This window comes from Solanum tuberosum, unplaced genomic scaffold (genome assembly GCF_000226075.1).
Source record: "Solanum tuberosum cultivar DM 1-3 516 R44 unplaced genomic scaffold, SolTub_3.0 scf00086, whole genome shotgun sequence".
NCBI lineage: Eukaryota > Viridiplantae > Streptophyta > Magnoliopsida > Solanales > Solanaceae > Solanum > Solanum tuberosum.
The window spans coordinates 1,005,585-1,028,812 of record NW_006239010.1 but is presented as its reverse complement, the minus strand read 5'-3'; the positions used below and the strand labels follow the sequence as shown (position 1 = coordinate 1,028,812).

General features: G+C 32.8%; 5 protein-coding genes and 1 non-coding gene across 6 annotated transcripts; 3 read left to right on the top strand and 3 right to left on the bottom strand.

Annotated features, from left to right (window-relative positions):
* The first annotated feature begins 2,964 nt into the window (after positions 1–2,964).
* Positions 2,965–5,824, top strand: LOC102591441 (transcription factor bHLH30-like). Its single transcript, XM_006346687.2, has 2 exons — positions 2,965–3,258; positions 5,051–5,824. The coding sequence occupies exons 1-2, from the start codon at positions 2,992–2,994 to the stop codon at positions 5,603–5,605; spliced, it is 822 nt and encodes a 273-aa protein (XP_006346749.2). The 5' UTR covers positions 2,965–2,991; the 3' UTR covers positions 5,606–5,824.
* Positions 5,825–6,402: 578 nt separating this feature from the next.
* Positions 6,403–6,484, bottom strand: TRNAS-GCU (transfer RNA serine (anticodon GCU)). Its single transcript has one exon. It is a non-coding gene; the product is annotated as a tRNA-Ser (tRNA).
* A 2,928-nt stretch (positions 6,485–9,412) lies between these two features.
* On the bottom strand, positions 9,413–10,861 carry LOC107060487 (Golgi reassembly-stacking protein 2-like). Its single transcript, XM_015308453.1, has 2 exons — positions 10,675–10,861; positions 9,413–9,855 (listed from the first exon to the last, which is right to left on the bottom strand). The coding sequence occupies exons 1-2, from the start codon at positions 10,859–10,861 to the stop codon at positions 9,413–9,415; spliced, it is 630 nt and encodes a 209-aa protein (XP_015163939.1).
* A 1,929-nt stretch (positions 10,862–12,790) lies between these two features.
* LOC107060486 (protein app1-like) lies at positions 12,791–13,177 on the top strand. Its single transcript, XM_015308452.1, has one exon. It carries the CDS (start codon positions 12,791–12,793, stop codon positions 13,175–13,177), a length of 387 nt encoding a protein of 128 aa, XP_015163938.1.
* A 962-nt stretch (positions 13,178–14,139) lies between these two features.
* On the bottom strand, positions 14,140–14,514 carry LOC102591112 (RNA-binding protein 12-like). Its single transcript, XM_015308451.1, has one exon. The coding sequence runs from the start codon at positions 14,512–14,514 to the stop codon at positions 14,140–14,142; it is 375 nt and encodes a 124-aa protein (XP_015163937.1).
* Positions 14,515–15,274: 760 nt separating this feature from the next.
* Positions 15,275–15,655, top strand: LOC107060484 (RNA-binding protein 12-like). Its single transcript, XM_015308450.1, has one exon. It carries the CDS (start codon positions 15,275–15,277, stop codon positions 15,653–15,655), a length of 381 nt encoding a protein of 126 aa, XP_015163936.1.
* The last annotated feature ends 7,573 nt before the right edge of the window (positions 15,656–23,228 follow it).

Here is a 23,228-nt window from a genome sequence, read left to right as displayed (position 1 = left end):
TCATATACATGAAATCAATAAGATAAATGTTTTCACCTTGGGCATTCTTGTTTTCAATAAGTAAAGTATAAAGAAATTTTAATGAAAACATATATAAGATATTTAAAATTGTTTATAAAAATAATTTATTAAGTATGTATATTAATAAAATATATGTATATAATTCATCGGTTTGATTCGGTTATTTCTTTGATTTTTTCGAATAAAATCATAACCAAATCAAATACTATCGGTTTTCAAAAATCTAAAATCAAACCAAACCAAACCCAAATAAAATTGATTTGATTTAATTTTTCGATTTAGATCGATTTTTATCCAAATCGTAAACACTCCTAGATACAAGTATATTATGAGTTGTCGAAACACATAGAATATATATATAGGAGAGTACAAGTTATTCTTTGTGGCATATTTTAGCGTAATTAACTGCGCCGGACAATGATTGCACTTTTGAATATTAGGAAACTCTATGTTCTGTCAAAGCTTTAAAAAGTACATCTTTGTGAAACCAAAAATAATATTCTACCTTCTACTTTTTGTCTCTCTTTTTTCTTATATCTTCAACTACTCATGCTTATCCACATTTTTTTTCAATATATTAGTACTGCAAAATAATGCATATCATTAATAATTAATATTATCATTTTTGACAAATGGATTCAAAAAGAATCCAAAACATATGTCACATTTGAAATTTGAACTTATAGGAGTCGAGTGATGTGTCGACGCTACAAATTGAGTATCAATAATTATCTATATGGTGTGTATTCTGTTAAATTAGATATTTCATGGAGTTGAATGATGCAGCTAATAAAAATTAATACGTCCCCTTTTCAAAGAGACTGCCCTTAGGACTCTCTTTAGTGAAGTCATTTAACAGCGGATAGACACAAGTTATGCACTTATTATGAGTTATTTATTTTAAAAAAAACAATAGCGACCAATTCTTTCTATATATATATATGTATATATATTAATGATTATATTTGTATTCTAGAAATTTTAGCTCCGTCTTTAATTGTGTTATTAGTAATAAAGTACTTGTTGCCTTCACTTTTTATTTCTAGTTTTAAAAAAAAAAATTCGTGAAAACTAGCGCTTGAATGATAAGATAGAAAAGCCTAATGTTAAGGTGATTTGAAAATTTGTAAATGTATAAATAATGTTTTTGATTTTGAGAGGTGAATTCCCTTCCTTGCCTCCCTCTTCTTGCTAATTAACTTTGACATTTCCAATTTTTTTGTAACTTTAAGTCTTTTCAATTTTCAATTTTACATCAATCCAGTGGATAATATTCTTTTCTCAAATTTGTCTTCTATCAAATGAAGAATAAAATATTTGTTCCAATTCATTGTAAATATGTGGTAATCAACTTAGGTTTGAGTTTTTTTGTTTTGTTTTGTTTTGTTTTGTTTTCGCTTAGATATTCATTATCTACATTGAGATTTAATTAAATTTAGATTATTAGAAGTAAAATATTCCTTTTAAAATTGACTTCATATAAAAAATTCAAACTCAAAATATTTGATTTAGGTCTAGTAAATTTAGTATACTCACAATTACTTTTACATACACACAAGGAACAAATAGACCATCAAATATAAATGGACTATAGTCAATAAGAAACTTAGTTCAACCAAAAGGCTGAACCCTTTTATTAAAGAATATTCCAAAAAATTCACCCCCTTTTGTAATTCTTTTTTTTTAGTGTGTGTGGAGAAGTTATAATTGTCTTACAATAGGTAGTGGAAACATTACTATTCCAAGTCAAATTGCACTTTAGTCATTGCAGTTGTGAATAGTTAAGTTTCATTATATACTTTTTTCTGGATTACCTAGATGCATGGCATGATGATAAAGGAGCGGGGTAAAATCGCGTACAATAAATTTTTATGATTCAGTCTTTATTCATGTCTTGTGCATCTATGAGGCTAGTGTATTGAACTGTCATTTATTTGAAGTAAATCAGTGTTTCTTTATCTATTTGACCTATTATTTCAACGACAAATAAATAGTATTTAGGAGTTTTTCAAGTTTTCATTCAGAAAACTTCAATTTTGTTTTCCAAAAACTCATAAACTGAATTTGCAAACTCATTTTTTTTTTGGAAAACAACATTAATATAATTATGTGTCACTCTCAAACAAATTGAAATCGACTATATGAATACTCGTTACTTTGATTAAACTCACTCATGTAATTGACAAGTTTTACCTTGACAGTCAATCTACCATAACCGATAACCCCCTCTTATATCTGAATTTGAAACCAACAATATGAATAAGCTCACACAAAGTTAAAAAACAATATTTTTATATTTTTTAGATTAGAAATTTTTGAACATATTTCTTTCTGAAATTTTGTGCTAAGTTAATCATCCTCACATAAAGGACAAAAAATAGTTGTAGTATATTTGTAACTTCAATATAACATTAATTTTATTAAATGAAATCGGCAAGAGAGTACAGTACTAAACAGTAAACCCTAAAGAGCCTTTAAAGTGATATGAAATGATTATTTCCTCTGTTGAATGAATATAAACATTTACACAACTTTTTACTATATAACATAAGCTTTGACGTAATTGATAAAATTATTGTCATATTTTTTTTAAATCTAATCCATTTAACCAAAATAATGAAACTCTGAATAAGTCAAAAAGTATGTCAAAAATTTCACAATTTCCTGCTTTATGCTTCCACACTACTACAACTACAACTACTATAAAAAACCAAACTTATCTCATTTTCTCACTTGCTCATACCACAAACCAAACTCACAAAATTTAGTAACAAAAAAAAGAAATCCAAATTTCAGTCAAATCAATATCTCTGACCAAAATTTTTGTGAAGAATATTTGTCAAAGAATCTTCAGAACATTTTTCAGAAAAAAACCTCTTAATCAACAATCTTTATTTTGTTATATATCATCATCATATATTCTTCCTTTTTTTCTTCATCAAGATTCCACCTCTTTTTTTTAAAAAAAAAATGTATCAATTTCCAAGTTTTTATGAACTAGGTAACACTTGTTCAGATTCATATAATAATTTTCTTCATGAAATTATAAATTCATCATCAAATGAAATGTTTAATAATATTAATAATTTGGAAAGTTCAAGTGTTAGTCCAAGATCAATGGCTGAAGCTAAAGCAATTGCAGCTAATAAAAGTCATAGTGAAGCTGAGAGAAGGAGAAGAAAAAGAATCAATGGACATCTTGCTACTCTTAGGAATCTACTTCCTAACACTATCAAAGTAAGTTTTTTTTCCCCAACTTTTGATTCATAATTTTATGCAACTATATATTATATGTATATATATTATTTAGAGTTGACAAATGGACGAGTTGAGTCGATAAACAGGTCATAATCCAATTGTTTAAACGTAGATAGATTGAGTCAAGAGTTACTAATAAATGGTTAGGTTTTACCACTTCTGCGCTAGAGGCGCGCCGCACATGCTCAGGGTGGTTAATTGAACATTTTTTACCTGAATATGACATTTTATATGTAGGTTAAATGTTTTTATTTTTTATACATAATCCAATTTGTTTAAATATGGATAGGTCGAGTGAGTTACTAAAAACCGATTTGATTTTATCACCCCTAGTTTCCGCCTACACAATGGTGCTAGCTGGAACCATATAGATTATTTAAAGGTGGCCAGTTTAATATTTTTTATCGAATCATTATATTGTGTATGTATGTTAAATATTAGTAGTACTTTTTATACATACATATTAAATATTTAGTATTCCCAAAAAATTCTGTATTCACCATTATTTCTAGATATGTAGCATGTACTAATTAATATGTCTTGCTCTAATATTTTTTACTTGAAATATGATGTATGCTGTTCAATAATCATGAAGCCCCTAGGCCCTAATACTCTAGTCTCTTTGCTTTTTTGCTTTTACGCACCAAACAACATGTGATAGCTAGGTTTCATATGTAGAATGAAGTTTTTATTTTTTAAATGCAATTTAGGGTATAATCTTAGGTTCTTTTAATTATGATGTTCATACCTCATTTGATATATATTGAGTCGAACTTTTATCAAAAATATTTTTTCTATTTTCATAAGGCAGAAATATCATATAAGATTGTGTACACCGTGACCATATTTGTAGAATTTACATTGAGAATTACCTAATTCCGCCTTTTCTATTCCTTAAAAAAAAGTCATTAAATATTAATTCATAAAAAGAAATATACAATTTAGTCAAATATACCTCTTATAGTATAGTCGCTATTAAATAATTTTCATAATGATTGTGTCTCGCTTGAAATAATACCACATTTTCACGCTCAAAAAGGCAACTTTTACACGCTAGTTTTGACAAACGTCAGTAGTAGGGTACAAGTTATGTATTTATTTGAACTCCATAAGTTTTGTGCATATTTTGTATAATATACTCAGTGTAGTTCTATTAATAGGGTATGAAAGAACAGGGTGTATGATGATCTTATCTCTATTTTTATGGAATAGCGATGTTACTTTCTATATATCCTCGACATAGATATAATTAAATTCAATAAATCAAATGTACTATGATAAAATTTTATACTAAACATATAAAGTTCAAATCCTTGATTCGTATGTAAGTATCGATGACAAACTCTTACCTAACAACCTTGAGAAAATGACAAAAATGATCCCTTATGCTTGGATTCTAGTCATTTAAGTTTGTAAAAAAATGAGTATTTTTAATCTTTGTCGAATATTTAATAAACTGATCTGTCTGTTTGATTTCACAGAAACTTTAAAGGAAAAAAATGGATTTAGAGGAAACTCATATTTTTCTAGTATAGTTTATGTTTAATGTCTAGTACATTTTTGCGTTACAGTTTCTAGAATTTGATAAAACTTTATGATGTTTATGGTTTCATTTTTTTTTTTGTATGTACACAATTAATTACCATATATATAATATAAGAAACTGAATTTATTCAATATTAAAATGAAACTATTTTGAATCTACCCTAAACCTAAAGGACCACATTTATCATTTTCTCTAACTTCATTTGTTCATCCAAAAATTGTGCAGACAGACAAGGCCTCTTTACTAGCAGAGGCAGTAAGGTGTGTAAGGGAACTAAAGCAGACAACATCAGAACTAGGAGCAATGTCGGAAAACGACGACGACGATGATCACACGACATTAATGACAAAATTAATGTTTCCGAGTGAATCGGATGAATTAAACCTAAGTTATTGTAACGATAGTAATAATAACAATACTGATAATAATAACAACTCGGAGTACGATGGGGCAATAATAATAAAAGCATCAATGTGTTGTGAGGATAGGCCAGAAATTATGATGGAATTAAGAAGGGCATTGAGTACAGTAGAAGGAAAAATTGTAAGGGCAGAAATGTCAACAGTAGGAGGAAGAATTAAGTGTATTTTGTGGCTAGAAATGTTAGAAAATGGATGCAAAGAAGGGCTATTAGTGCAATTGAGAAGGGCATTAAAAGTGGTTATGGACAAGGCAAATTTTGGCCCACAAAATATGGGGCAAGATTTGTTGGGAAATAATAAAAGGCCACGTTTAGTAGGGGGACCAATGAATTATGTTTGCAAAAATGGACAGCTCTAAAGAGACAAAGATTTGTGGACATAATGAGCAAAAAGTGTTAATTGTGGAAAAAAAGTTTGTAAGTGTTTTGTTTTTTGGTTTGTCTCTTCTTCTTTTTCTTTTTCATTGAGTGGTTTTTGTATGATTATTTTAATATTTGGATTTGTGTTTAAGTTAGGAGTCGTTTGTATGTTAATTTTGGTATTTATATAATCTTTTGTTTGGTAGTATTTTCAGCTTATACATAGTAAATCATGAAATTTATATGAGGGTATTATTCATGTTCTAATACAGTTTATTTAGTACCTTAATACATTGTCCTTGATTATCCGAAAAGGCAAGCTAAGTATCATTGGCTTGGTCAATTTTTATCTGACCAACTACCAAATACTACGCAAGCTCATCATATTCAATTAATTGTTTATTTATATTTCATGTCATATTTCTGTTAACTAAAGAACATTTTTGAACCTCTTTTTTAAATAACATTTTTGAACTTAGAGAATATGTTTAGGACATTTTTAAACCAATAGGTGGAAGGGGGTGTTTTTGAACCATTTTTAATAGGTTGAGGCATTTTTGAGCCTTTTCCGTTCCTTTAATAAACAAAGCAATCAGTCGATAAAAGATAATGTAAATATAATTAATCTTAGTATTATTGATCTCATGATTACTGATATATCATATTGATCAGTACTATTCGTGTACATTATATCAAAAAAATAAAAAAATATTCAAACCTTTCTGAAAATATTAATGGCTGATTTAATTGCTATTTGGAGCTGAAAATTTGAGATTCAAAAGAAAAAAAAAGAAATCGTCGCCTGAGAGATTCGAACTCTCGCGGGGAAACCCCATGTACTTAGCAGGCACACGCCTTAACCACTCGGCCAAAGCGACTTGTTGACATATTTTGGAATATATATTTAATAAATCACTATATTTGATATTTGTTTTCTTTTTATCATGTGTTTGATGTTCCGTATCCGCTTTGGATCCTATTAATCTAGATTCACGTAGCAAAGTACCATACCATCAAAGACGACACTATATTTCTAGGACTCAAACCCAAGATCTCCAGGGGTGGAGGTTGTCTTTAACATATGTGTGTGGGGCTTTGGGCTGAACCCAATATCTTTGATCTAAAATTTAAATTTAGAACCTAGCTAGTTACTAACACTTGAGGTGATGTCGTTATTCTAGAATCTAAGAATCCAAAATTTCAAATTCTGAATTTATCTTTATATTTGTGTCTCATTGTTGTATGAATTTATGAATTCTAGTGTTGTAGTTTTTATGCGTCCTTTGACATTAGGCTACTAATTTTGTTGAGTCACCTCTTAAACAAAAACTACCTCTAAAATATAGATACTAGACAAAGAAAAAGCTTAACTATGATAAACGAAAAAAACACAAATAATTAGTTAAAAGCAACAGAAAAGTACATCAAAACTCTGTTTCACAATCAAAACATAAAACAATCAGACAATTCAAAAAACAGTACACATCACTCTGAAAATCAACTCGAAAACATCCGAAAACAAACGACAGAACAACTACTAGTATAGTAGGATGGTGCTTCAAGATAAAATTAATTAGTTGGATGGAGGAGATGAAAGTGTAGGAATGTTTGGAAGTAATGGCATGTTAGGCAGAGGATTCATGGTTGGCATTGGTGGCAGAGTCATTTTCGGGACGATAGAGGGAAATGTGGGCAAAGATGCAATACTTGGCAATGGTGGCAATGTGAGTGGAAAGTTGGGCAATTGTGGCATTGTTGACTTAGGCAATGACGGGATCGTAGGCAAGTTGGGAAGTTGTAGTAGGCTACGAGCACCATGACTTGTCGATATGTTTGATAAGGACAACAATGCTACCATCACAAAAATAATTGAGTAGTTGATGGAAGCAGCCATTCTGTTAATTTTCTCTAAAATTGTTTTGCTTGCACAAGGAAATTAAGTTGTGTTTATGAGTTGAGTTTGATCATTTACTAAAGGGTGTATATATATAGGGGAAGTTCTTTGGTGAAATGTTGGGTGAAGAAACATAGGCTTTTTAAATTCTTAATACTTTATTGTTAGTTAATCTTCCTAAATAATGTTGGGTTGAGGAACATGCACCAACTTTTAAGTCAATAAGTTTTTGTGAGAATAGTTATGTATAGATGAAAATTGGATCAACCATATTTGATGGACAATTGAGTATTCGGAACATACTAGTCAGACTAATTCAGATTCACATCACGTAGGACCAATTAAAGGGATTATCGCTCTCTTTCAAGGATTTCTTCATACCAGAACTTGAGCCCAAAATATTTGGTTAAAGGCAAAAGTATCCTGACCATTTAACCACATCTCTAATTGTTTATTGTTTCTTTTTTATTTTGCTAATAATGTATGTCTATTGACTCTACCAATGTTGTTCAACTACCTAAGAGGTATGTTTGCTTGCCTAATAATTGATGCTCAAATAACTAATCAGCTCAACAATATTTTGAAGTCTTTTAACACATTTAGTTAAACAATCAAAAGGGCAACCAAGTTTGGTAGTTTTACTCTTATTCAGAGTCTCTTTTTTTCCACAAATAACAATCATTAGATTACAAAATCAATTGGTAAAAATTTAGTCGCATCGAGTGTTTACAACAAACCAATGAATGCAAGACATATGTCTAGCATATATACTTTTTAATACTTAACTATGGTTAAGTGATATGCATTTTCACTCAGATTGTTTGATTCATAAAAGATAATCGTCTAACTAGGGGAAAACGTCAAGTGCAAATATGTATTTACCAAATCAATTTATTTGATCATTCAAGTTTTGTTTTTTGAGGAATCTAAACTAATGCACATGAAAATATACTGCTTTCCAGTATAATTTATTAAGTGATTTAATGAAGTGAAAATACACATTAACTAACCATGGTTAAATGATAGTTGTGTATCTACCAACACATATTATACATTCATTGATTTAGTGTAAATACTTGATACGAGATAAGTTTTTACCTTCTTAAAAGCGTCCTAATTAATAACAACAATTACGTGCTGAAAATTTACAAATAGAGTAAAGATAATTTGCACTGATATTGGAGTGCACTGCTTGTTCTGCTGAACTCCTTTACAAAATTTACTCGAGTATTTTATTGGCATAATACATAAACAAACACTCTCAACTGGCAAGTAAGTATTTCAATTTTGAGAGTGCACATCTAGACAACACCTGAACTCGTCTCCACTATGTTAATTAAACACTCCAACTTACAAAAATGATCATCTAGACACCTCTAGAGTATGTGTTAGGTCAACATCAGTTGTCCACGAGACAGAATAGGGACGATTTGGAGTGTTTAGCTGTCAATTGAGATGTCTAGATCTGTTACTGTCAAAGTTAGAGTACATACTTGCTAGCTCAGACCAAGTTTGAGTGTCTGTTTATGAACTAGCCGATTTTAATTCTTTTTTTGCATAATTTCTTAAACCCTTTTCTTAGTAGTATGAATCACTGTTACTTCTCTAAATGCAATGACATCTGATTGTGCGCGGAAAAACAGTTATATTCAAATTTGCTCAAAAAAATGTATGTACGTTGATCTTCGTGTATTAGGAAAATATATTGGACAAATAACATACATGAATCAGTAATAGACACTGCATTGGATTAACACAAATGACAATCAATGTATAGCACTCAGAAGTGTATAAATGATACAGTACATTGTCGAGAATCACATAAAAGATTAAAATTACAAACAAACAAAAAGCGCGGTAGAGACCAGTATGGTAAGAAAGGTAAAAATCACGTGGTTGGAAGCTGCAAAGATTAGTTGGATGGAGGAGGTGAAAGTGTTGGAATTGAAGGAATTTTGGGAAGTGATGGCATGTTGGGCAGAGGATTCGCGGGCATTGGAGGGAGAGTCATTTTCGGGACAGAGGGGAAAGTAGGCAAAGAAGGTAGAGGTGAATTAGCTGTTGGAAGTGTTGGCAGAGATGTTACACTTGGCAATGGTGGCAATGTGGATGCTGTTGGCAAGTTTGGAATATTTGGCAACTGTGGCATTGTTGGTTGAGGCAATGACGGGATCGTAGGCAAGTTGGGAAGTTGCAGTAGGCTACGAGCAGCATGACTAGTCGATATGCTTGATAAGGACAATAATGCTACGATCAACAAGAGGGCGATTGAGCAATTGCTAGAAGCAGCCATATTTGTTGTAATTTGCAAGATTGCTTTGTAAGTTGGAAATTCTGTTTTAATTTGATCAATTTCTAAATGGTTATATATAGGGAAAGTTGTTGAAAAAGTAACAATATTAGTGTATGAGGTATTTGGTGTGAAAACAACTCTATTGTTCTTAATTTTGCTAATACTAGTGACTGTTTTCTGTTGATTCTTCCAATGTTGTTCAACTACTTAGGAAATATGTTTGCTTGCCTAATAATTAAATGCTCAAATAACTAATCTGCTCAACAATATTTTGAAGTTCAACATATTTGGTTAAACAATCAACAAGGAAACCAAGTTAAGGGAAGAGTCTTTTTTCACATGGACCTATCGTTGTATGGGTGAAAGTTTATTTGCACTATGTGTTTACACAAAACCAATGAATATAAGACATATGTCTTGCATAGACACTTTTTTAACATTTAACTATGGTTAAGTGATATGCCTTTTACTTTGACAATTGTTGATTCCTAAGGTTAGTTGTTTAGTTAGGTATAAACATCTAGTACGGATAAGTATTTCACCAAATCAATTTCCTCAAACCAACATTCAAGAAGGTTAACTAACATCTAACATCTCATCCTATTTTGCCTATAGTCCTAAAGAACTTCCCCTATATAAACCCTATAGAGATAATTAAACTCAAATCAAGTGAAAACACAACATATTTTCCTCGTAAAACAAAGCCATCTAAACAAATTATACAACTATGGCGCCTTCTAGCAATTGCTCAATCCTCTTCGTGATCATATCATTATTTTCCTTATCAAGCATCACCACAAGTCATGCTGCTCGAAGCCTACTGCAACTTCCAAACTTGCCAACGATCCCATTGTTGCCTCAGCCAACAATGCCACAATTACCAACTATTTCCAATTTACCAACAGCAACCACATTGCCACCATTGCCAAGCATTACATCTTTGCCAACACTTCCAACAGCTAATACGCCATTGCCATCGTTGCCTACGTTGCCCTCTGTCCCGAAAATGACTCTGCCTCCAATGCCTGCCAATATTCCTCTTCCCAACATACCATCACTTCCAAACATTCCCACAATTCCAACACTTTCACCTCCTCCATCCAACTAATTAATCTCGTGATTTCCCACATTTTACCTGTCTTACCTCCATTGGTCTCTACTGTTTGATATTTTCGCTGTTTATTTTTCATTTGTCATCTTAATCTTTTTTATTTGTAACGCCGCATAATATCATTTGTACTCTACATATATGAGTGTTGTATGTTGATTATACAGAAAAAAATGACTTAGTATTACTGCAATGCAGTGTTTATTCTCTTCGGTTATACATGTGTATTTATCCAGTATATCAAATATCAACATTTATTGTATTTTTTTAACAAATTGGATCATATTACACATAAAAAATTTTAAACTAATTCGATCATTAACTAAAAGAAATCGAGTAGAAGTTTAACATTATATTGAAAAACAATATCTTTTCGTGTGCATTAGTCGTCATTCCTAAAAAATGAATCATCATTATTGATTTTGTAACCTAACTATCGCGTCCATGTGAAAAGATAAAACACTATGCAGGGGAGTAAAACTCTCCTATGAGCTTGCTCGCATTGCCTGTTTGAAGTCCGTATAACGGAGAAGAACTTTGATAGGCTAACAGTCAACATAAAACTAACTAATTGAAGATAAATCTCACCATACAAATATAGCATGAGCAAATGATCAAACTGTAGCTTTGGTCAAAACCATGTGTATTTGTTTTAATAAATTCATAGAATATGTACAAAATTATTGAATTTAGAATCCGATAACTTAAAAAGTACTAGTATCTCAATACTCAAACGTGTAATCTTCAAATTTTGGCTCCACTACTGATTTTCTGTTGTGGCTACTTCCTAAAAGGGAAAGAACCTGAACATATAAAGAGGAATACTACTTGTGAGTTTAGTATTACCTTTTTTTTAACTCTCTAACGAGCATATTGTTTCTTCGAGTTAATGGTTAAAAAACACACCTGATTACTATTTCCTCTGCGTGTTTCATACTTCTACTATCCATTATTCCATTTACCTATCTAAACTATCACTCCCTTTGTATTAAAGACAGATCGGCGTTGAGTTAGCAAAATATTTGTTCCCAATCAATAACATGTGTTTGACCAACTCAACGTCGAGCTGCCTTTTAATACAAACTGAGTGATAGTTTAGCTAAGTACAGAGAACAATAGATAGTTGAGGTAAGAAACTATCTATTTCAACTCACGAAGAAATAAAACAATAGATTATCTCAATTTATGAAAAAGTGATAGTTTATTTTACCATTAACTCTATTTCTTTTGAGGACCAAAAATTATAAATTGTTGAGTTGATTAGTTATTTGACCATCATTAATTAGGCAATTAGCAAAGATCTCCTAATGTGATTAGCTGTTCGTTAAGTAATGGACCTTTTAGATCACAAAATTTTTATATAGGATTTCAAGTTAATTAATGGACCTTTAAAATACATAAACGTGTCAATCTTTCCGGGACTAACTAGAAAGTTTAGACTATAGTCATAACTTTGCCCGTATTGTCCTTATAGAAAGACCACAAATTTAAGGGGAAAAAATAAAAGATCATCCAAAATAGGGGCATTCGTCTGAATAATCCTAGTTCAGTCACATAAATTGAAACAGGGAAGTAGTAAAAACTGATTTCTCTTATTGCTGTATTAATTAATAGTTCATCAAATATGGTTGATCCAAACTTCATCTATATATATCTACTTCCATAAGATTATTGACTCAAAAAGTTTGTGCATTTTCCTTAACTAACTAATATTTAGGAAGTTGAACTAACAAATTAATAGAGTTGTCATATAATCCTTCTAATTTCCCTATATATACCCCTTTAGTAAAATGATCAAACTCACTCAAACTAAAACAGAACTTGCAACTTCCATTACTAACATAATTTTTGCGGAAAAAAAATAGTAATTCGTTCAAATTATCGACACAATGGCTGCTTATAGCAATTGCTCAATCCTCTTCGCGATCATAGCATTATTATCCTTATCAAGCATCACCACAAATCATGCTGCTCGTAGCCTACTACAACTTCCCAATTTGCCTACGATCCCCTCGTTGCCTAAACCAACAATGCCACAATTGCCTAATATTCCCAATTTGCCTACGATCCCCTCGTTGCCTAAACCAACAATGCCACAATTGCCTAATATTCCCAATTTTCCTGCAGCATTGCCAACACTTCCAACAGCAACACCATTACCATCTCTGCCAACATTGCCCTCTGTTCCAAAGATGACTCTGCCACCAATGCCTTCACTTCCCAACATGCCTGCGATCCCAACTATTCCAACACTTTCACCTCCTCCATCCAACTAATCTTTCGGCTTCCAACTGTGTGATTTTTACCTATTTATCCTATTGGTCTCTACCGTGTGTTTTTTATTTTGTAATTTTAATCTTATCGACGATGAATTGTATCATTTGTACTATTCTGAGTGATATATATTGATTTGTGTTAATCCAACGAAGTGTCTATTACTGATTCATGTGTATTTGTCATAAATTCCTACGGTTGTGACCTTGAGTTAACACTACAATAGTAACCGAGTTCATAGTTTAATAGCTTTTTAAATATATATTCAAGATCTGGGCAAAAGCTATTGTGTTCACGTGAACCTGTAACCAGGCATCTCTATCAGCCTATGGCTTGACGAGCAATTGAGTTGCCCAAAGAGGTCATAATATTGCAAGAACTAGTCCAAATTGTCCAGGGAAAGTCTCATCATCGACTAAGATTAATTATTGTCATTATTCTTCCTTCTTATTGAGCTGAATTTTCAAGAAATGTTGGAGCATTTTAGCCACCCCATTTGATGGATTCTCTCATCTATAAATCAACACAAGTTGTTCGTCTTTGGCATATGTCACTACAAAACATTAGCCTTTTTAAAAAAAATTACGAAACATTAGCATATTTAAATGAAATTCACATAATTTATTTAACCCTTTTCTCAGTAGTATAATCACTGCTAGTTCTCTAAATGAAATTCTATCTGATTGCACGCGGAAAAACGGTTATGATAAATTTGTTCATAAAAATATATGTAGTTGATTTTCGCGTATCAGGAAAATAAATTGGACAAATAACATACATGAATCAGTAATAGACACTGCATTGTATTAACACAAATAACAATCAATGTATATCCCTCAGAAGTGTAAATGATACAGTACATCATCGAGAATCACATAAAAGATCAAAATTACAAACAAACAAAAAACGCCGTGGAGACAAGTATGGTAAGAAAGATAAAATCACGCGGTTGGAAGCTGCAAGATTAGTTAGATGGAGGAGGTGAAAGTGTTGGAATGGTTGGAATTTTGGGAAGTGATGGCATGTTGGGCAGAGGATTCGCGGGCATGGGAGGCAGAGTCATTTTAGGGACAGAGGGCAATGTAGGCAAAGAAGGTAAAGGTGAATTAGCTGTTGGAAGTGTTGGCAGAGATGTTACACTTGGCAATGGTGGCAATGTTGCGGGCAAATTTGGAATATTTGGCAATTGTGGCATTGTTGGTTGAGGCAATGACGGGATCGTAGGCAAGTTGGGAAGTTGCAGTAGGCCACGAGAAGCATGACTTGTCGATATGCTTGATAAGGACAATAATGCTACGATCAACAAGAGTCCGGTTGAGCAGTTGCTTGAAGCAGCCATATTTGTTGTAATTTGCAAGATTGCTTTGTTTATTGGGATATGAAGTTAAGGATATAAGTTGGAAATTTGAGTGAGTTTGATCATTTTCTAAAGGGGTATAAATTTGGGAAAGTTGTTGAAAAACTAACAATATTGGTGTATGAGATGTTTGGTGTGAAAGCATAACAACTCTATTGTTTGTTTTTAATTTTGCTAATACTAGTGTCTTCTAATAGGACTGTTGTCTATTGATCCTTCTAATGTTGTTCAACTACTTAGGAAATATGTTTGCTAGCCTAATAATTAAATGCTCAAATAACTAATCTGCTCAACAATATTTTGAAGTTCAACACATTTGGTTAAACAATCAACAAGGAAACCAAGTTAAGGGAAGAGTCTTTTTTCACATGGACCGATCGTTGTTGGGTGAAAGTCTATCCGCACTGGATGTTTACACAAAACCAATGAATGTAAGATATATGTGTTGCATATACACTTTTTTAACATTTAACTATGGTTAGGTGATATGCCTTTTACTTTGACAATTGTTGATTCCTAAGGTTAATTGTTTAGTTAGGTATAAACATCTGGTACGGATAAGTATTTCCTCAAACCAACATTCAAGAAGGTTAACTAACACCTAACATCTCATCCAATTATTGCATATAGTCCTAAAGAACTTCCACTATATAAACCCTATAGAGATGATTAAACTCAAATCAAGTCAAAACACACCATAATTTCCTTGTAAAACAAAGCCATCTAAGCAAATTATACAACAATGGCGCCTTCTAGCAATTGCTCAATCCTCTTCGTGATGATAGCATTATTGTCCTTATCAAGCATCACCACAAGTCATGCTGCTCGTAGCCTACTGCAACTTCCCAACTTGCCAACGATCCCCTCGTTGCCTCAGCCAACAATGCCACAATTACCCACTATTCCCAATTTACCAACAGCAGCCACATTGCCACCATTGCCAAGCATTACATCTTTGCCAACACTTCCAACAGCTAGTACACCATTGCCATCTTTGCCTACGTTGCCCTCTGTCCCGAAAATGACTCTGCCTCCAATGCCTGCCAATATTCCTCTTCCCAACATGCCATCACTTCCAAACATTCCCACAATTCCAACACTTTCACCTCCTCCATCCAACTAATCTCGCGATTTCCCACATTTTACCTTTCTTACCACATTGTCTCTACCATGTGATGTTTTTCCTGTTCTTTTTTCATTTGTAACGCCACATCTTATCATTTGTACTCTATATATATGAGTGTTGTGTGTTGATTATACAGAAAAAAAGACTTAGTATTACTGCGATGCAGTGTTTATTCTCTTCCGTTATACATGTGTATTTATCCGTATATCAAATATCAACCTAAATTGCATTTTTCGAACAAATTGGATCATAACACATGATTTTTTTTAAAACTAATTCGATTTTTAACTAAAAGAAATCGAGTAAAGAAGTTTAACACTATATTGAAAAACAACATATTTTCGTGTGCATTAGTTTTGTAACCTAAACTATTTGCGTCCATGTGAAAAAATAAAACACTATGCGGGGGAGTAAAACTCTCCTATGAGCTTGCTCGGATTGCCTGTTTGAAGTCCGTATAATGGAGAAGAACTTTGATAGGCTAACAGTCAACATAAAACTAACTAATTAAAGAGAAATCTCACCATACAAATATAGCATGAGCAAATGATCAAATCGTAGCTTTGGTCAAAATCATGTGTATTTGTTTTAAGAAATTCATTGAATATGTACAAAATTACTAAATTTAGAACCCAATAACTTAAAAGGTACTAGCATCTCAATACTCAAACCCGTAATCTTCAAATTCTGGCTCCAATTCTGATTTTCAGTTGTGACTACTTCCTAAAAGGGAACGAACCCAAACATATAAAGAAGAATAGTACTTGTGAGTTTAGAATTACTATTTTTTAGCTCTCTAACGAGCATATTGTTTCTTCGAGTTAATGGTTAAAAACACACCTGATTAACTACTATTTTTTTGCGAGTTTCATACCTCAAATATCCATTATTCCAGTTACCTATTTAAACTACAACTCCCTTTGTATTAAAGACACCTCAGCTGAGTTAGCCAAATATTTGTTCCCAATCAATAACACGTATTTGACCAACTCAGCATTGAGGTGTCTTATAATACAAATGGAGTGATAGTTTAGGTAAATGAAGAGAACAATAGATTGTTAGGTAAGAAACTATATATTTCAACTCACGAAATAAAACAATAGATTATCTCAATTTACGAAAAAGTGATAGTTTACGTGTGTTTTTTTACGATTAACTCTATTTCTTTTGAGGACCAAAAAACAAATTGTTGAGTTGATTAGTTATTTGACCATCATTAATTAGACAATTAGCAAAGATCTCCTAATGTGATTAGCTCTTCACCCCACCTACCCACCCACACACCTTTTTCTAATGGTATTTCAGTGAAATTATGCGTTTACTGTTGGTTCGAGAGTTGACAAGTTAATTAATGGACCTTTTAGATCACAAAATTTTTATATAGGATTTCAAGTTAATTAATGGACCTTTTAAATACATAAACGCGTCAAACTTTTTGGGACTAATTAGAAAGGAAAGTTTAGTCAAAACTTTTGCCCGTATTGTCGTTATTGAAAGACCACAAATTTAATGGGCAAAAATAAAAGACCACCCCAAAATAGGGGCATTCATGACCGTAGTGCAGTCACATAAATTGAAACGGAGGAAGTAGTAAAAACTGATATCTCTGATTGCTATATTTATTATTAAATCAACAAATATGGTTGATCCAAACTTCATCTATAAATAACTACTTCCATAAGATAATTGACTCAAAAAGTTTGTGCATTTTCCTTAATTAACTAACATTTAGGAAGTTGAACTAACAAATTAATAGAGTTGTCATATAATCCTTCTAATTTCCCTATATATACCCCTTTAGTAAAATGATCAAACTCACTCAAACTAAAACAGAACTTGCAACTCCCATTACTAACATAATTTTCGCGAAAAAAGTAGTAATTGATCAAATTATCGACACAATGGCTGCTTATAGCAATTCCTCAATCCTCTTCGCGATTGTAGCATTGTTATCCTTTTCAAGCATCACCACAAGTCGTGCTGCTCGTAGCCTACTGCAACTTCCCAACTTGCCTACGATCCCCTCGTTGCCTAAACCAACACTGCCACAATTGCCTAATATTCCCAACTTCCCTGCAGCATTGCCACCATTGCCAACACTTCCAACAGCAACACCATTACCATCTCTGCCCACATTGCCCTCTGTTCCGAAGATGACTCTGCCACCAATGCCTTCGATGCCTTCACTTCCCAACATGCCTGCAATCCCAGCTATTCCAACACTTTCACCTCCTCCATCCAACTAATCTTTCGGCTTCCAACTGCGTGATTTTTACCTATTTTACCCTACTAGTTTCTACTGCGTGTTTCTTTGCTTTTTCTTTTGTAATTTTCATCTTTTATGTGATTCTCGACGATGTATTGTATCATTTGTACTATTCTGAGTGATATATATTGATTTTGTTAATCCAATGCAGTGTCTATTACTGATTCATGTGTGTTTGTCCATGAATTCCTACAGTTGTGACCTCGAGTTAACACTACAATAGTATCCGAGTTCATAGTTTAGTAGGTTTTTAAACCTATATAGGATCTGAGCAAAAACTATTGTGTTCACGTGAACCTATATCAGGGCATCTCTATCAGTCTCTGGCTTGCAGAGCATTTTAAATTGCCCAAACAGGTCATAATATTCCAGGGAAATAAATACATAAACGCGTCAAACTTTTTGGGACTAATTAGAAAGGAAAGTTTAGTCAAAACTTTTGCCCGTATTGTCGTTATTGAAAGACCACAAATTTAATGGGCAAAAATAAAAGACCACCCCAAAATAGGGGCATTCATGACCGTAGTGCAGTCACATAAATTGAAACGGAGGAAGTAGTAAAAACTGATATCTCTGATTGCTATATTTATTATTAAATCAACAAATATGGTTGATCCAAACTTCATCTATAAATAACTACTTCCATAAGATAATTGACTCAAAAAGTTTGTGCATTTTCCTTAATTAACTAACATTTAGGAAGTTGAACTAACAAATTAATTAGAGTTGTCATATAATCCTTCTGATTTCCCTATTTATACCCCTTCAGTAAAATGATCAAACTCACTCAAACTAAAACAGAACTTGCAACTCCCATTACTAACATAATTTTCGCGAAAAAAGTAGTAATTGATCAAATTATCGACACAATGGCTGCTTATAGCAATTCCTCAATCCTCTTCGCGATTGTAGCATTGTTATCCTTTTCAAGCATCACCACAAGTCGTGCTGCTCGTAGCCTACTGCAACTTCCCAACTTGCCTACGATCCCCTCGTTGCCTAAACCAACACTGCCACAATTGCCTAATATTCCCAACTTCCCTGCAGCATTGCCACCATTGCCAACACTTCCAACAGCAACACCATTACCATCTCTGCCCACATTGCCCTCTGTTCCGAAGATGACTCTGCCACCAATGCCTTCGATGCCTTCACTTCCCAACATGCCTGCAATCCCAGCTATTCCAACACTTTCACCTCCTCCATCCAACTAATCTTTCGGCTTCCAACTGCGTGATTTTTACCTATTTTACCCTACTAGTTTCTACTGCGTGTTTCTTTGCTTTTTCTTTTGTAATTTTCATCTTTTATGTGATTCTCGACGATGTATTGTATCATTTGTACTATTCTGAGTGATATATATTGATTTTGTTAATCCAATGCAGTGTCTATTACTGATTCATGTGTGTTTGTCCATGAATTCCTACAGTTGTGACCTCGAGTTAACACTACAATAGTATCCGAGTTCATAGTTTAGTAGGTTTTTAAACCTATATAGGATCTGAGCAAAAACTATTGTGTTCACGTGAACCTATATCAGGGCATCTCTATCAGTCTCTGGCTTGCAGAGCATTTTAAATTGCCCAAACAGGTCATAATATTCCAGGGAAAGTGTCATCATCAACTAAGATTATTGTCATTATTCTTCGTTTTTATTGTGCTAAATTTTCAGGATATGTTGGAGCATTTTAGCCATCTCATTTGATGGATCGTTCATCTATAAATCAACACAAGCTGTTCGTCTTTGGAATAAATCACTACAAAATCTTCCTACCTTATTATAGAGTATTGAGTTTGATGAGATACGCGAGTCCAAGCTGAGAGACCTGGTCGGTAATAGACTTAAAGCTAGTTGAAGAAGCTAAAATGAAAACTAAAACAACAAGGGATTTTACATGGAAACCTACTTGCTCAAGGGAGGACAAAACCACGACTTGTCACACAGGGTAATCAACTGCTTTCACTATCTTCAAGCAACAAGTGAATACAGACTCCAAATACACATACAGAGATTAAACTCTTAATCTCACCACCTGTAATAACTCTATTACAAGAAGAACCAAAGCAATACCTCTATTGCCCACTATATTAACTAACTCTAATTAATATAGACTTCGATCACACACAACATAGTCAACTGTAACAATACTCATTGTTTGTTACCACAGCTAAGACTGAATGCGTTTCTTTATAGCTTTAGAAACGGATCTTACAAGTTCAACACAACACAAGCTTCCAGTAATAACCCACACTTGATAACTCTATCAGATCCCTAGAGATTCTTGAAAGCATAAGTTCTTCAGAGACAAAAATCGCCTTTTTGAGTGTGTATGTGTAATGTCTTGACTAGGTTGTTTTTATCAAATGAGGATATATTATCCTCTGAGTAAAACAACCTAGTGTTCTCCTATTGGACGAGTGGCAGCCTTTACAGTTGTTCACCATTCGACCATGGAGACATGCTCAACCATGGAACCAAATAGTTTGTGAGTATCATCAAAACCTTGAAATACAACAGTTTTTTTTTCTTAATGAATCTTTATAAGTTTTTGTGCTTAGTATATCTGTTGAATCCAGAGCTACATATGTATCGGATGAAATATCTCTAAGGACAATGTCTTTGACACGCCTTAACTTTGAAGAATTTCCTACAGTATTCGTGATCAAGTATTTTTTTTTCCATAAGATTTTCAACAAAAACCATTAAAATGTGTTTCTCTCTTTCGCCAAATAAGTCAGCGATGGCATTTAATTCTTCATTTAAACTGAATCTCATTCTTGAAAGAATTCAAGGAAAGGTAATACATTACTATAGAGAGTAGAATCCACACAAGTCTTATCAAGATTATTCATGAACGTTTAATATCTCCCTCGAGCTGCTAAAGAATCGATCCAATCGGATAAATAAAATTGGGAACATAAATTTCAGAATCAGAAAGAAGAAGAAAGGCGTAGGCTGACTTGATACATGAACAAATAACTTCTCATTTTGTTCATAGTAACATGAATTTATAGCTACATAAATGTATATGGCATATTGCATATCACGAATTTCAAATATCTTCTTCTTTTTTTCCCTTAAACTTCGTTAGCAGTCAAATACCGTCACATAAAATGGGACAAAAGGAGAATAGTTTGGTTATATCCAGTCAGTCCAATGGCGGACTTGAAACTATTGGATGCTCATACACTGATTCACCAATTGCTGTTCATTGAAACAAATATATTTACATTACAAAATTAGGAAACGTAAAAGAAATATCATCGAATATATTAGTTAGTTAGTTTTGTATCAAATATGGTTGATCCAAACTTCATCCATATTTGACTTACCAAATTTGTGCATTTTCCTCAAATCAAACATTTAGGAAGGTGAACTAACAATTAATAGAGCTGTCATATGCTTCTACACCAAACATCTCATGTAATGCTACTAGTTTTTCAACAACTTTCCCTATATATACCCCTTTAAGTAAATCATCAAATTCACTCAAATTAAAATAGAACTTCCAACTTCCATCTTCAAAAATTGCAAATTACAACAAATATGGCTTCTTCAAGCAATTGTTCATTAATCGTCTTGTTGATCATAGCATTATTGTCCTTATCAAGCATCACCACAAGTCATGCTGCTCGCGGTCTATTGCAACTTCCTAAGTTCCCTAACATCCCATCGTTGCCTCAGCCAACTATGCCACAATTACCTACTATTCCCAAATTTCCCGCAACATTGCCACCATTGCCAAGTGTTACATCGTTGCCAACACTTCCAACAGCTAATTCACCGTTACCATCTTTGCCTACACTGCCCTCTGTAGTCCCGAAAATGACTCTGCCTCCAATGCCCGCGAATCCTCTGCTCAATATGCCTTCACTTCCAAACATTCCCGCATTTCCAACCATTCCTACACTTTCACCTCCTCCATCTAACTAATTATATCGTAGTTTCTTACGTACCACACGTGATGTTTTTTTTTTCTTTTGCTTTTTTTTGCAATGTATTTTAAGTGACTCTTAGCTATGAATGTATTGTATCATTTATATGTAATGCAGTGTCTATTATTGAATTGATGTGTATTTGTCTAGCATGTTTTCTCTGATAAGCAAAGATCAACATATTATTATGCATATATTGAATAAATCAGATCACAAACATATACGTACATTAGTTAAAAACTACTAATTTCTTTGAAAATATTCTTATAATTAATGACAGAAATCGAGAAAAGGCATATTGTTTAACTAGATTGTATAAAAATATTCCCAAATTTCTTCTGGTTATTTTTCCGCAATCAGTAGGCATTTCATTCAGAGAATTAAGAGTGAGTTGATAGTGAAAACTCAAGACATTCATGTTACAGTTTTCTTATCAGGACAATGAGTTTAAAAGGGAAATGAATACGAGTGGATCGAGCAATGTCTGAAGTTTAGGCATAAATGTCCAAACTTCAATCGCGTATGTCTGAAGTTAAGTTCATGAAATTTTCTTGAACAAGCAATATACTAAACTTCAGGTAAAATTTGTAACTTTGGACGAAGATTTTTCAACTTCAGTCGCGTATGACTAAAGTTGAGTTTGAAGTAGCTAGCTTAAACAGGGATTCCTAATCGAGTATCTTTACACTTGCCTATAAAATTTGACACAATGGATATGGTTTATGCCCAGAACAGCGCGGCCCATGTATATATAAACATGACTCTTCGTATATAGATGAAAATCAGACAATTATTATCAATACATATTATCTTCATTTCAATCAAATATTTGGAATCTTTTCATTCGCAAAGTTTTGTCACGTGATTATTGTTATTAGAACGTGTTAGGATCAAATGTTTACCATCATGTCAAAAGTTATAGCTGATAGCAAAGGACGCAACTTTATTTCTTAACTAAGCACACCAAGCAAACGTCATTTCCAATCATGACTCTGATTCAGGCCACCCTAGCACACTCGTGTGCCTTGCCATAGGCAGCAATGGCGTAGCCAGAAATTTTATGAAGGGAACAATGATTTATAGAGATTCTATTTTCAATAATATTGTGATATAATTTGGGTAAATGGGTCTCCTATGTATAGAGAAAGAAAACCTTATTTCAAAAGAAAAATGTATTAAAATTTAAGAAAATTTTAATCCACAAAGGAAAAAGGTATTAAAATATAAGGAAATCTTATTCCACAAGGAAAAGGTATTAAAATATAAGAAAATCTTATTCCACAAGGAAAATGTATTAAAATTTAAGGATTTTTTTACAATTAAAACCTTATTCCAAAAGGAAAACCTATTAAAATTTAAGAAAAAGGT

Excerpts from the sequence above, each read along its gene's own strand:
- LOC102591441 (XM_006346687.2), top strand. The coding sequence starts at position 2,992 with ATGTATCAATTTCCAAGTTTTTATGAACTAGGTAACACTTGTTCAGAT. Across the intron at positions 3,259-5,050 it reads TACTTCCTAACACTATCAAA|ACAGACAAGGCCTCTTTACT; the intron begins GTAAGTTTTTTT and ends AAAATTGTGCAG.
- LOC107060487 (XM_015308453.1), bottom strand. The coding sequence starts at position 10,861 with ATGTTTGGAAGTGATGGTATGTTGGGAAGAGGAATATTGGCAGGCATT. Across the intron at positions 9,856-10,674 it reads TGGTAAATTGGAAATAGTTG|AAATTGATCAAATTAAAACA; the intron begins GTAATTGTGGCA and ends ATAACCATTTAG.
- LOC107060486 (XM_015308452.1), top strand. The coding sequence starts at position 12,791 with ATGGCTGCTTATAGCAATTGCTCAATCCTCTTCGCGATCATAGCATTA.
- LOC102591112 (XM_015308451.1), bottom strand. The coding sequence starts at position 14,514 with ATGGCTGCTTCAAGCAACTGCTCAACCGGACTCTTGTTGATCGTAGCA.
- LOC107060484 (XM_015308450.1), top strand. The coding sequence starts at position 15,275 with ATGGCGCCTTCTAGCAATTGCTCAATCCTCTTCGTGATGATAGCATTA.